The sequence below is a fragment of the Brassica oleracea genome, chromosome C9 (assembly GCF_000695525.1).
Source record: "Brassica oleracea var. oleracea cultivar TO1000 chromosome C9, BOL, whole genome shotgun sequence".
Classification (NCBI taxonomy): Eukaryota; Viridiplantae; Streptophyta; class Magnoliopsida; order Brassicales; family Brassicaceae; genus Brassica; species Brassica oleracea.
Genome location: NC_027756.1, coordinates 43044634 through 43058550, shown reverse-complemented (window position 1 = coordinate 43058550; position 13917 = coordinate 43044634). Strand labels below are relative to the sequence as shown.

Genomic DNA, 13917 nt, shown 5'->3' with positions numbered 1-13917 from the left:
CAGCTCACATACTTAATCTCATAGTGCAAGATGGGTTGAAGGTTATTGGAGAATCTTCGCAGAAAGTAAGAGAGAGGGTTAAGTATGTATTAGGATCGGAAACACGTGAACAATTGTTCCAAAAATGTGTGGATGCTGCGGGTGTAGTAGAAAGTGGGTGGCTGATACTGGACGTGTCGACGAGATGGAACTCAACTTACTATATGCTTGAAAGAGCTCTCAAATACCGTAAAGCATTTGTTAAGTTGGAGACATTTGATAAGAAGGGTTATAAAACAGCGCCCACAGATGAGGAATGGACTAGAGCCGCTAATATCTGCGATTTTTTGGGTCATTTTGCTGTGATCACAAGCTTGATGTCTGGTTCGAATTACCCGACTGCAAACCTGTATTTCTATCAGGTTTGGTTGATCCATGATTGGCTTCGGAGAAATGAGGAAAGCGCAGATGAGATTGTCAGATACATGGTGCCACCGATGAAGGAGAAGTTTGACAAATATTGGGATGAAGTTAGTGGTGTTTTTGCAATGGCAGCAGTCTTTGATTCACGGTTTAAGCTTTCAATTGTTAAATGTTGTTTAGGGAAGCTTGACATAAGTACACGTGATGCAAAGGTGAAGAACTTGCGTGAGAAGCTCAGTATTCTGTTTGAGACATACGACAAAAACTCCAAGAATAACTCACCTTCCACTGAGCCACGTGACACTGTTCCGCAAAAAGCTTGTGCGGCAGGATCAATGGGACTGTTTGGGAACTACAATGTGAGTGTTTTAAAATTTTTTTCCTTCTGTTTATCTTTCACAAGCATTTTTTTCTTCTGTTCAATTTTTTTCCTTCCGTCGTCGGCCTCCAATTCATCAGTGAAAGAATTATAGTTACGTTGCTTTGCTGTTTAGTTTTTTTTTCCTCTCTGATATTTTTTTTTAACTTTGCTAGGATTTCTTTGCATTTCGCAAAGTCAGTGGAATTGTTAGTGGAAAGACACCTCTAGAAGCTTATCTTGAAGAACCACCTTTGGACATTACTAATTTCCAGAGCTTGGACATCCTCGATTGGTGGAAAGATAATGCGCATCGGTATGGTGACTTGGCTGCAATGGCATGTGATCTGCTAAGTATTCCAATCACAACAGTGGCTTCGGAGTCCTCCTTCAGTATTGGATCGCGAGTTCTAAATAAATATAGGAGTCGTCTACTCCCAGAAAATGTGCAAGCTCTGATATGCACTAGGAATTGGATCAAAGGATATGAATCTTACGCACATGGTAAATAACTCACATTATAATTTTAGTAAGAGTAACATTACTGACTTGTACACTGATATTTGTAGATGAAGAAATCGATGGTGATGGAGAAGAAGAGAAATTACCAACATTTGAGTCCATTGTTGATGGGGAAGATGAAGATGAGTAGATGAGCAAGTTTGAAATGTTATCTTGATTTGGTGTTTTGCTTCAATTACAATTTCAGATTTCTTGTTTAAGTTGCATGATTTTTGGTTTTGAATACTATGATTTGGACCATTTGGTGTTTCTCTAAATTTTACTTTTGTTGAGACTTAATTTTTTATACTCACGATCAAACAACAAACTATAGTTCTTCAAAGTTATCTGAAGAAACAGATTGAATGGCTAGTAATTAACAGTGAACTTGATTGCATCCAATATCTGCACCAAACTTGAAGAGTCTTCAATAGAAAAAAAAAATACAGAACAAGACTAATATATGTAAAATTTTGTTAAGCTCCAATAGTAGATGGGTCATGTGTTCATATATCATTCATTATGTGCAGTTAGGTATGTAGTGGTCACTGGAGCAGCCTGCAGCGTCGAGAAACGTCATGCTGCACTCCTTTCGCGTCCAGCCCGCGGGACGGCTTGTAAGGGATTGTGCAATTAGGCGGTACGGGACTGGGCCGTCTTTCTCTAGACCGCAGCCCGCGCGGGACGGGACCGCCTAGATCCACGAGATGCTGAGCCCGCGGCGGGTCGGGACGGGATGGGACGGTCCAACCTATTTGACATCTCTAATCCCTAGCTAGTTCTATACATTCAAGGAATAAAACCATAACCACAAAGTATACAAATAAATTTTATTTTATCCATTGTTGAGTTATGTGATTACCATTAAGAAAAATTTAAGAGATTTTAACTCTACATTCAAGGAATAAAACCATAACGACAAAGTATACAACCTTTCTCAACACAGAACAATATACCATTCGACTTAATTTTATACATGTGACAGAAACTAAGGCATCTTCAGGGTGGACGACGACAATAGACAAAGTGTGGAATTGCGCCTGAGGGTTCGTAGAAGACTGGGAAATCCGTGAAACTAAAGCAATCGCCGATAAACGTCACCGGGAGAGAGAAAGACGGCTAAATCTCCTGGACGGTGACGATTGGGACAGTTACTGAATCTCACCTAATGGGTGGGTATTCTAAGATGGGTTTTATCCGACCCATAGTGACTAACTAATTATGAGAAATTGATTAAACGTGTCCGTGTTCGTTTTAGCAACTTACGGGTTGTGATTCAGCTGGCAATCACATAACTCAGCAATGGAACAATACGGTGAAACAAAAGCCCTACCTTCAAACCCAAATTCCAAGTTTTACACTTTTCTCAATCTCCCAAACTCAGACGCAGCAACAAGTCATAGAAAACATATGAACCTCCAAAAACATTACAGCCGAAAAAGTCATATAGCAAAGTGTTTGGAGCTGAGGAGAAAAAGAAAACAGAGTCGAACTTCGGTTCCAAACTAGACCTCAAAACTGAGGATAGTAATCTGGATGGAAAGGGTTCGTGTAATCCTCGATTTCATAGCCGTCCGAGTCATATACTATAGCGTACTTTCCATACGTTCCGAAGTATGGGCAGTCGTCCACTTCTTCTTCTTCCTCAGGAGGAGCATTAACTCTTGTCGTCTCATTACCAGACGGGGCATTACTCTGTCTCAAATGACCATTAACTCTTGTTGTCTCATCACCAGACGGGGCATTACTCTGTCTCAAATGAGGTGGTCGCAACCTTTCCTCATCAGAATCATCATCCGAGTCGTAGAATTGCTGACGGCTCCTGGGAGACAGCATAGATGGGTGAAAGATCACACCTAGAGGAGCATCAGAGAGTGATTTCAGTAGGAACAGCTTATGAGATTCAAGGGGCTTTATATAGAGATTTGGCACATTACCATCTGGCAGGTCGAAGAAGGGATCAAAGGGCTCTTCAGGATTAACAATATTCATATGTTGCCCCAAATTAAAGGGGAAGTCACCATAGCCGTACTCAATATCTTCATCAGCTTCATCCTCCTCATCATGATCATCAAAGTAGTTGTTAGGCGCCACATACGCACGCCCTGGATCTTGATCTTGCCGCATGATGTACGCTTCGTCCCAGGTCGGGCATTGCTTAACACAAGTCCCTGTTTTTTTGTTCCATCCTCCTCCACAATTGTAGCAGAACTCATGCCCACATCTAAAGCAAATACCAAAAGGGAAATACGCCCCCAATATGGTTAAACAAGGAAAGATTGAATAATTGCTTAGGTTTCTTAGGTTGATCAAAGTGTTAAGAAGATACCTGCAAGTTATGTGATTGCATCCTTGACTAAGTTCAATCATGTGCTGGCACTTGCCACATTGGCGCCACATTTTATTATTCGCCAGAGACTTTAGCTTCACATCATCTGAGGGAGGATTAGGATGCAGTTTCTTGTACTCGGCGCATGACAGCTTCCCATGCCACGGGACTTTACAGTCCACACAGAAAAGGCCACGACATTCGACACATCTCCTGACTCCAGATGCAGGGTAAGCAGACTGTAAGCTCTTGGCGGATTCAGATATCTTGGTTTTGGACATCAAAGCCGAACCCCTCAGGTAAGGACAGTAAACTCTCTCAGTGACAGGTATTGCGTTCTCCTTGATCTCACCCAATTTCGGAGTCAAAAGCTTGCCACACGCATCGATAACCATCTCAGAATTGCATTTATCATGAGGACAATTCGGAATCATTCCGTGAAGCAGCTTCACCTCTACATGTTGCTTCACACACTGAAAGCAAAAGCGGTGAGTGCATTTACCGATAGAAAACATGCGCTCAGGATCGATATCGTTGAAACAGATAAGACACTCTTCTTTCATAGCAGCTAATTTAGCTTGGCGGGGGTTTTCATGAGGGGTTGCTTGCGAAACAATTGATTCCCTAGCGAGTTTATAAGCATATTTGACTTGGTTTCCAGCCACCAGAACAGCTTGAGTAAACGAGAATTGTTGCCTGATCCGTTGCAAGTCATCCATTAGCATGGCAATCTTCTTTTGCTTAGGCTTCCAGCTTCCCCTGACCTGCATTCAAATAAAATAAACAGAAAATGAAAATCTAGGTAAAGAAAGCACTACACATTGGAACTCTAAACCATCGCACAAAACACAAGCAAATAAACAGTCTCTACTCTCTGATATAGCTAGTGGAGGTAGCGCAACAAACAACTTATTTTTATCGCCAAGCAAAGAGAAACAACAATAGCTAACAAAATGGTTCACGAATATAGAATGATAGAGTAGTCAATGCAACTCTTCAATCACATTGGCACATCCTCAAACACACAAATTAGCTACATCAAATAGTAACAGGAACAGGGGAACTCCAACTCATCAGCTCATCACTATTTCTACATGATGCATCGAGTAAACAAAAGTAAAACGAACACACCATTCAACAAAAGCAAGTAAGAGTGAAGCGTAACAAAGAAGAAAAGGGAAAGAGTTGGAAACTTAACGAATTGGAAAATGGGAAAAGAATCGCAGAAGATAGCGACGTGTTTGATCCCCAGCTTCGACGCCTCGGTCAACCCTAGAGTCAACGCCTGAATCTCCGCTCCCTGACGATTCGCGCCACGGCCAGCCAGCTGTCCCTTGGACTCGAACAACAGAGCATCCCTCTGGTCGCAAATCGCAACCCCAAACCCAGCCACCACATCAGCCACCTTCCCTTTCCCATTCCCATTCCCATTCCCAGTCTCTTCGCTCACCAAACCCTTGGAGTAAAGCCTGTACATCAAGTCTCCCCTGAAACTCCCCCTCCTTACGGCATCACCAACAACCTTCTTCGAGCTTCCCTCACCGACAGATTGCGCGGGAAGAACAGTAACAGTACCAACGTACGCAGAAGCATTCTGGACTTTACTGTTAGGGTTTCGATCGTCTCTCCGTGTACCAGAGACTGTCTCGTGGTGGGTTTTCCCTTTTCCTCTCGAGTTACCTTCTCCGCCGCCGGTGTTTCTTTGACGCGCGTTCTCAGATTCACCTCTCGGCGTGGAACCGATCTCCTCATCCTCCACCACGATAGCGAATCCACTCCTAGCGACAACGGGAGGCGACGGCGGAGCACGAGATCGGGAAGCGAGGGAAGCAGCGAGTGCCTCCTCCATCTGCAATCGGAAAGCGTATTCGGAATCGGAATCGGAATCGGAATCGCGACCTCCCAAGAACTCCATAACTTACTTTGGTAGCAGCAGCGATTCAAAAAACACTGTGCGTGCTTGCTTTCCCTTTTTTGTTCTCTCTTCGTGACGAGTGCTTTTTAAGCTTTTACGTCGTCTCCTACATATTTTTTTTTAATATAGAGAGATTAGAGAGGAGACCCTCAAAATCCGCACGTGGAGTAAGTCAACGCACGTGTGGGCCGGGCGTCATTGGATTGTAATCGAAACTTTAACCGGAAATTTTGCGAATGGTTTACGTTAAGACGCCTCTTGCCTTACCTTCGTCAAAAGAATTTACTGGTTTTTCTTTCGAAAATCAAAATAAATTACGATAATCAAGTTAATTAATAACCTTTGATTCCGCTCATTTTATTACACTTCAAAGTATCAAATCAATCACATTGTGAGTGACTCTTCATGAAGTTTGAGTTTATTTGGTGCATTTAATTAAGTATGTATAGGCACGCTAAGATGCAATTTGCGTGTTTATGCTATGTTATGTGAGATGAAATTGGTGTGTCTATGTATGCCTCTCTGCTTGTAATAGATAATAATCCTGACTCTGCATTTTTCCTTTGACTCTAACGCAAAAGTTCTTGGCTTTGTTCAATTCAGCTCTAAATTGGGTTCTTCCAAGTATGTCAATTGTTAGAAACATGAGTTACAGACAATGCCCGCATGATGCTAGTGTGTAATAGTTGTGGCTGCTAATATTTTGCTTTATTTATATATGTTTTATGCTCAAACTGTTTGATTTTTTAATGCTATATGCAGTTTTATTCCATGGCACCGAGATGGAAATGGAAAGGTGCTGAAACGAATGCTCTTGCGGAACCAATTTATGAATCTACAAGAGAAAGAGTTTATGAATGTTGTGAATAAAGACTAAAGTGAGCACCCAATAACAGTGTTTCCTTCTTTATTGTAATGTCTGTGAATGTCACAAGACAGCTCACAATCAATAGAAAATAGTCTAGAGATTTAAGACTAGATTTTTAAGGAAGAATATCATTTAAGACTAGATTTTTAAGGAAGATCTAGGTGTTTTGCCCGCACATGCGGACATAATAATCTTACGAATACTTATTATTTTATGTTTTATCAATCCAAAAATCGGCATTATAAAACTCTAATTGGTGAACATGTTGAAGAAAAAATATTATGGTGAATTCTTTGTTCCTCAAAATTTATACCAGTTATGTTAAAATTTTAGTCAAATTATTGAAAGGTAGATCCCATTTTTTCTTCCAAATTTCCCATGGAGGAATGAATTTATAAGAAAAAAATTTCCCGAGCAATTTTGATAAGAAACAAATTGAACAAAAATTCATATTTTTTTTTTATTTTTTCAATTCCTCAAATGAAATTTTATTTTTTATTTTGTTCATTTTTTTCATTTTTATAGTGATCACCAACTGAAACTATAGTGTTTCACGGATTAAACTTAAACTGGTTTAAAATAAAAGCAAGAAAATTTGTTTTAAACTCAGTCACAAGTTAAGTTATTATTTATGATTTTAAATAGTTAAGTTATTATTTATGATTTTAAATAGTTAAATCAAACATCAAATTATTTATATATGTCAAAAAACGTTCATCAAACTATGTACTTATTATTGTGTTAAAAGTTTTAAAACACTCATATATTAGAAATAATTTAGAAAATATCTTTATATAAATATTTTTGTTTGACTAATATTTAATTATAAACTGTTTTATATCTTAGTTTTTTTAACTTTATAATAAAAATATTGTTTTCAGATAGCAACACAATATATATAAGAATTCTCTTAATTTTTAAATATATTTTCACAATTTTATTATATTAGTTTATAATTAATTATTTAATATAACATATAAATTTACTATTATTAAAATAAAATGTGTGTTTTATTATATATAAAATTCATTGCGAGTTTTTTGAAAATTAATAAATACTAAGTTAAAAACTAATAATAAATCAATGACCTATATAAAAGCTTAAAACCTTATAAAATATGACAAATAAAAAATAAAAAAATTTAATATAACATATAGATTTAAATATTATTAAATCAAAATTCGTTTTTAATTAAATATAAAATTCATTACAGATATTTTTTAAATTAATAAATTAGTGATTCAGCTAAAAATTATTAATAAACCAATGACTAAGATAAAACCTAATTAAAAATGACAAATCAACAAAATTGACTAAAATCATGGAAAACAGGACAAATAAGCAAAATCAAAATAATTATATATATAATTATATATTTTATAGTTATATTATTTAAATTAATAGATTATAGACTTAACTAAAAACTATTAATAAATTAATGATTCAGCTTAAACCTAATTAAAACATGACAAATAAGCAAAATTACCTAAAATCATGGAAATCATGACAAATAAGTATAAATCACTTCACAACCGTCCTGATTGTGTATAATAATAAAAATAAAATACAAGTTGATTTGAATATGAATAAAAATGTGACAGATAAACCTTAAATTGAGATCAAGTTGAATGACACAAGAGAGATGCCTAGTTCAATCTGTAGCAATTAACAAAAAAAATATTGTTTTATCCATTGTTGAGTTATGTGATTACCATTAAGTAAGATTCTAGAGATTAACAATACATACAATGAATCAGAAAGCTATAACAACAGAGTATACAAACCTTTCCTCATCACAGAAAAGTATACTATTCGACTTGACCATTTTATAAATATGATTATAAGATAATCAAAGTGTTAAAGAGAGATACCTGCAAGTTATGTGATTGCGTCCTTGAGTAAGCTCGATCATGTGTTGGCACTTGCCACATTGGCGCCACATTTTATTATTTGCCAGAGATTTTAGCTTCACATCATCAGCTGGAGGATTAGGATGCAGTTTCTTGTACTCGGTGCATGACAGCTTTGCATGCCACGGGACTTTACAGTCCACACAGAAGAGGCCACGACAATCCACACATCTCCTGACTCCAGATGCAGGGTAAGCAGACTGTAAGCTCTTGGCCGATTCAGATATCTTGGTTTTGGACATCAAAGCAGAACACCTCACGTAAGGACAGTACACTCTCTCTGTGACAGGTATCGCGTTCTCCTTAATTCTCTGCTTCCACATTTCACCCAATTTTGGAGTCAAAAGCTTGCCACATGCATCGAAAATAGTTGGAGTCAAAAGCTTCCACACTCTCTCTGTGACAGTACACTCTCTCTGTGACAGGTATCGCGTTCTCCTTAATTCTCAACGATTCAAAAATAAATGAGGGTTTTAATCAAACATTTGCTTCTCGGTGATTTAAAAGTTATATGTGACAATTTTGTCATTGACATTTGTATGCAAAACAAAGCTTTACCTTCAAACCCAAGGTTTCTACAAATTTCTCACTGCTGAATCTCCCAAACTCAAACGCAACAAGTCATAAAAACATATGATCCACCAATAAATTTACAGCCGAAAGATCATAAAGCGAAAGATAACAACTTTGGTTCCAAATTACACCTCGATAGTTACACCTCAATAGTAATCCTCGCTTTCATAGCCGTCCGAGTCATATACTATATCGTACTCTTCTTCTTCTTCTTCTTCTTCTTCTTCCTCTTCTTCTTCTTCTTCTTCTTCTTCTTCTTCTTCTTCTTCTTCTTCTTCTTCTTCTTCTTCTTCTTCTTCTTCTTCTTCTTCTTCTTCTTCTTCTTCTTCTTCTTCTTCTTCTTCTTCTTCTTCTTCTTCTTCTTCTTCTTCTTCTTCTTCTTCTTCTTCTTCTTCTTCTTCTTCTTCTTCTTCTTCTTCTTCTTCTTCTTCTTCTTCTTCTTCTTCTTCTTCTTCTTCTTCTTCTTCTTCTTCTTCTTCTTCTTCTTCTTCTTCTTCTTCTTCTTCTTCTTCTTCTTCTTCTTCTTCTTCTTCTTCTTCTTCTTCTTCTTCTTCTTCTTCTTCTTCTTCTTCTTCTTCTTCTTCTTCTTCTTCTTCTTCTTCTTCTTCTTCTTCTTCTTCTTCTTCTTCTTCTTCTTCTTCTTCTTCTTCTTCTTCTTCTTCTTCTTCTTCTTCGTCTTCCACTTCCTCTTCCACTTCCACTTCCACTTCCACTTCCTCTTCCTCTTCCTCTTCCTCTTCGTCTTCGTCTTCTTCCTCTTCCTCTTCCACTTCCACTTCCTCTTCCACTTCAAAATCTTCATCAGCGTCATAATCCTCATATTCAAAATCTTCATCAGCTTCATAATCCTCATATTCATCCTCATCATAATCATCAAAGTAATTGTTAGGCAACACATACACACGCGCTGGAGCTGGATCTTGACGCATGATGTATGCTTCGTCCCATGTCGGGCATTGCCTAGCACAAGTGCCTGTTTTTTTGTTCCATCCTCCTCCACAGTTGTAGCAAAACTCATGCCCACATCTAACGAGAATACCAAAAGGGAAATACGCCACCAATATGGTTAAACAAGGAAAGATTGATTAATTGCTTAGGTTTCTTAGGTTGATCAAAGTGTTAAGAAGATACCTGCAAGTTATGTGATTGCATCCTTGACTAAGTTCAATCATGTGTTGGCACTTACCACATTGGCGCCACATTTTATTATTCGCCAGAGATTTTAGCTTCACATCATCAGCTGGAGGATTAGGATGCAGTTTCTTGTCCTCGGTGCATGACAGCTTTCCATGCCACGGGACTTTACAGTCCACACAGAAGAGGCCACGACATTCGACACATCTCCTGACTCCGGATGCAGGGTAAGCAGACTGTAAGCTCTTGGCCGATTCAGATATCTTGGTTTTGGACATCAAAGCCGAACACCTCAGGTAAGGACAGTAAACTCTCTCAGTGACAGGTATTGCGTTCTCTTTGATTCTTTGCTTCCACATTTCACCCAATTTCGGAGTCAAAAGCTTGCCACACGCATCGATAACCATCTCAGAATTGCATTTATCATGAGGACAATTCGGAATCATTCCGTGAAGCAGCTTCACCTCTACATGTTGCTTCACACACTGAAAGCAAAAGCGGTGAGTGCATTTACCGATAGAAAACATGCGCTCAGGATCGATATCGTTGAAACAGATAAGACACTCTTCTTTCATAGCAGCTAATTTAGCTTGGCGGGGGTTTTCATGAGGGGTTGCTTGCGAAACAATTGATTCCCTAGCGAGTTTATAAGCATATTTGACTTGGTTTCCAGCCACCAGAACAGCTTGAGTAAACGAGAATTGTTGCCTGATCCGTTGCAAGTCATCCATTAGCATGGCAATCTTCTTTTGCTTAGGCTTCCAGCTTCCCCTGACCTGCATTCAAATAAAATAAACAGAAAATGAAAATCTAGGTAAAGAAAGCATAAAACATTGAAATTCTGAACCATTGCACAAAAACACAAGCAAATGACCTTAGAAATTAACAGTCTACTCTCTAATAAGCTTGTGAAGGTAGCGCAACAAACTTCTTTACATTTCAAAGCAAAGAGAGACAACAATGGCTTACAAAATGGTCAGAAAATAGAATGATAGAATAGACATTGCCACTCTTCAATCAGATTTTAAATCGTAAGTTGTAACTAGCACATTAGCTACCATCTACTGATACCGGAACAGAGGAAACTTGAACTAATCAGCTCACCACTATTTCTACATGATGCATCCAGTAAACAGAAGGAAAACGAACAGACCATTCAACAACAGCAAGAGCAAGTAAAGAGTGAAGCGTGACAATGAAGAAAAGGGAAAAAGTTGGAAACTTTACGAATTGAAAAATGGGAAAAGAATCGCAGAAGATAGAAACGTGTTTGATCCCCAGCTTTCATGCTTCGGTCAAACCTCGTGTCAACGCCTGAATCTCCGCTCCCTGGCGATTCGCGCCACGGCCAACAAGCTGTCCCTTGGACTCAAACAACAGAGTATCCCTCTGGTCGCAGATCGCAACCCCAAACCCAGCCGCCACGTCACTCACCTTCCCCTTCCCCTTCCCCTTCCCCTTCCCAGTCCCAGTCTCTTCGCTCACCAAACCCTTGAAGTAAAGTCTATACATTAAGTCTCCCCTGAAACTCCCCTTTACGCCACTAACCTTCGAGCTCCCCTCGCCGACGGCGACTGATTGCGCCGGGCCAACAGTAACTCCCGGAGAAGGTCTCCCAGAAGCATTCTGGAAGTTACCTACTTTAATGCTGTTAGGGTTTCGATCGTCTCTCCGTTCGCTAGCGACTGTCTCGTGGGTTTTCCCTTTTCCCCTCGAGCTACCTTCGCCGCCGCCGGTGTTTCCGCGACGCACGGTCTCGGAGTTACCCCTCGGCGTGGAAGCGTTCTCCTCCACGACAGCGAATCCGCACCTAGCGACGACGGGAGGCGACGGTGGGTGCTGTGGAGCACGAGATCGGGTAGCGAGAGAAGCTGCGAGCGCCTCCTCCATCTGCAAACGGAAAGCGTAGTCGGAATCGGAATCGAGAGGACCCAAGAACTCCATAACTTGGCAGCAGCGATGATTCAAGAACACTGTGCGTCCCCTTTTTTTGTTTTTCTTCGTATGGGTGGGTGACGAGTGATTTTTAGCCTTCCCCTTCGCTTTAAGTACATTTTTTTTTTAATATAGAGAGGAGACCCTCAAACCGCACGTGCGGAAAGTCTACGCACGTGTAGTTCATCCCACTTGAAATATGGGTAAAAACGTCATTTATTATTGTGATCGAACCTTCGTCAAAAGAATGGTTATTAACTTCATATATCTCATACCCCTTTAAATGAATTCCTACTGCCCTCTCTCTATTCTTCCTATCATTTTATCCTTGCACTTCCCAAACTAGCCTTTCATTTATTCTCTAATTAAATAAACCAACCATAATTCAATAACTTACATGGCCCACAAAACAACCTTAACCAATCAGATTTTTCATGACCCATATGTCTCCTTCTTCATCGTACAAGCTTCTTCCTCTCATCCTCCATTAGCATTTTTTGAAGCTCAAAAAATAGGCAATTCAAGTTCGTTTTCGATGATTTTTTTTTGTGATATTACATTTAAAAATCGTGTATATGATGGGTAACGTTAAGAAAGTAAGATTTGATGAAAATTTGAGAGATTAAAAACGATTTCAAAAACTATGTTTAGGGCTATCGGGTATTTTTAACGTCCGTTTTGGATGAATTTTTTGCTGAAATGTTATTAAAACAAGTGTATATCTCGGCTAGTGTAAAAAAAGAAGATCCAATGAAAATTATGAGAGATTTAAAAAGATTTTGAAAACTGTGTTTATAGATTTTGGGTATTTTTATGTGTGTTTCGATGATTTTCTGTGTGTAATTTCATTTAAAATGAATTATACATCATGGTTGATGTAAAATACTAACAATATGGTCCTAAAAGCGAATTAGTTAGTACAAGGATAAGTTCTGGGTATTACTGGTATAACTAGTTTTACTAAAGAAAAAAGGTTTACTGGAAATACTAAGATTACTATATTGATATTTCTTACTGTGATTTCTAGTATTACTATGTATAGTACTGAATTAAATTAGTATTAGTAAGAGAAGATTGTACGGTGTGATAATTAATTCTAAACATCTTAATAATGAGAATTCTAATGATATTCTATTTTATTTCAGGAAAATGCAAAATCTGAATTGCACAATCATTTGTTTTGATTATGGGGGATATTATATGAAAGATGGGGCTGAAATAAAATGGATCTCGGGAGGTGGTGAAGGAGAAGATGAAATCCACACGATTGTGTTGAGGAAATCAATGGAGGATATCACTTACTATGCTTTGGTTGAGCGTATTTGCAGAAAGATAAGGGTAGATGAATCTAAGGTGCAAGTTGTTCCTCATATGTCTGATTGGGTTATACCAGAAGATGTTAAAGCAAAGAAAATACTTCCTCCAGATTTTGATAAGAAGAAAGGAAAACCACAACAAACAAGATTTTCATCAGTAGGAGAATCCCGTGGAAGAGGACAAAGAGGCAGATGAGGAGCTAGAGGAGCCAGAGGAAGAGGCAGAGGAGAAGGTATGGCATCGTATTTTGAATGTGGGAGTGGTTCAGGTACTACCTAGGTTTTACTGGAGATTACTGGGCTTATTATGTGAAATTTGGATTATTGGGTTTTACTGGTATTATTATGTGCAATTTGGATTACTGGGTTTTATTGGTATTATTATGTGCAATTTGGATTACTGGGTTTTACTGGTATTCTTATGTGCAATTTGGATTACTGGGTTTTACTGGTATTATTATGTGCAATTTGGATTACTGGGTTTTACTGGTATTATTATGTGCAATTTGGATTACTGGGTTTTACTGGTATTATTATGTGCAATTTGGATTACTGGGTTTTACTGGTATTATTATGTGCAATTTGGATTACTGGGTTTTACTGGTATTATTATGTGCAATTTGGATTACTGGGTTTTACTGGTATTATTATGTGCAATTTGGATTACTGGGTTTTA

The 13917-nt window shown here is 38.5% G+C and overlaps 2 protein-coding genes and 1 pseudogene across 2 annotated transcripts in view; 1 reads left to right on the top strand and 2 right to left on the bottom strand.

Annotated features, from left to right (window-relative positions):
- Positions 1-1586, top strand: part of LOC106315096 (zinc finger BED domain-containing protein RICESLEEPER 4-like) — a 2897-nt gene extending 1311 nt beyond the window's left edge. Inside the window, exons 3-5 of the mRNA XM_013752866.1 lie at positions 4-761; positions 937-1264; positions 1330-1586. Of these exons, the coding sequence (XP_013608320.1) occupies positions 4-761; positions 937-1264; positions 1330-1412 (1169 nt within the window). The 3' untranslated portion in view covers positions 1413-1586. The remainder of the gene's footprint in view (positions 1-3; positions 762-936; positions 1265-1329) is intronic.
- A 991-nt stretch (positions 1587-2577) lies between these two features.
- Positions 2578-5596, bottom strand: LOC106318171. Its single transcript, XM_013756042.1, has 4 exons — positions 4789-5596; positions 3591-4354; positions 3199-3485; positions 2578-3117 (listed from the first exon to the last, which is right to left on the bottom strand). The coding sequence occupies exons 1-4, from the start codon at positions 5503-5505 to the stop codon at positions 2774-2776; spliced, it is 2112 nt and encodes a 703-aa protein (XP_013611496.1). The 5' UTR covers positions 5506-5596; the 3' UTR covers positions 2578-2773.
- Positions 5597-8222: 2626 nt separating this feature from the next.
- LOC106315095 lies at positions 8223-12015 on the bottom strand (annotated as a pseudogene).
- Positions 12016-13917: the final 1902 nt, after the last annotated feature.

Coding starts and splice junctions, on each gene's coding strand:
- LOC106318171 (XM_013756042.1), bottom strand. CDS start 5,505: ATGGAGTTCTTGGGAGGTCGCGATTCCGATTCCGATTCCGATTCCGAA. Junction 3,486..3,590: donor TGCAATCACATAACTTGCAG/GTATCTTCTTAA, acceptor TATTTGCTTTAG/ATGTGGGCATGAGTTCTGCT. Junction 3,118..3,198: donor CTTCTTCGACCTGCCAGATG/GTAATGTGCCAA, acceptor ATGCTCCTCTAG/GTGTGATCTTTCACCCATCT.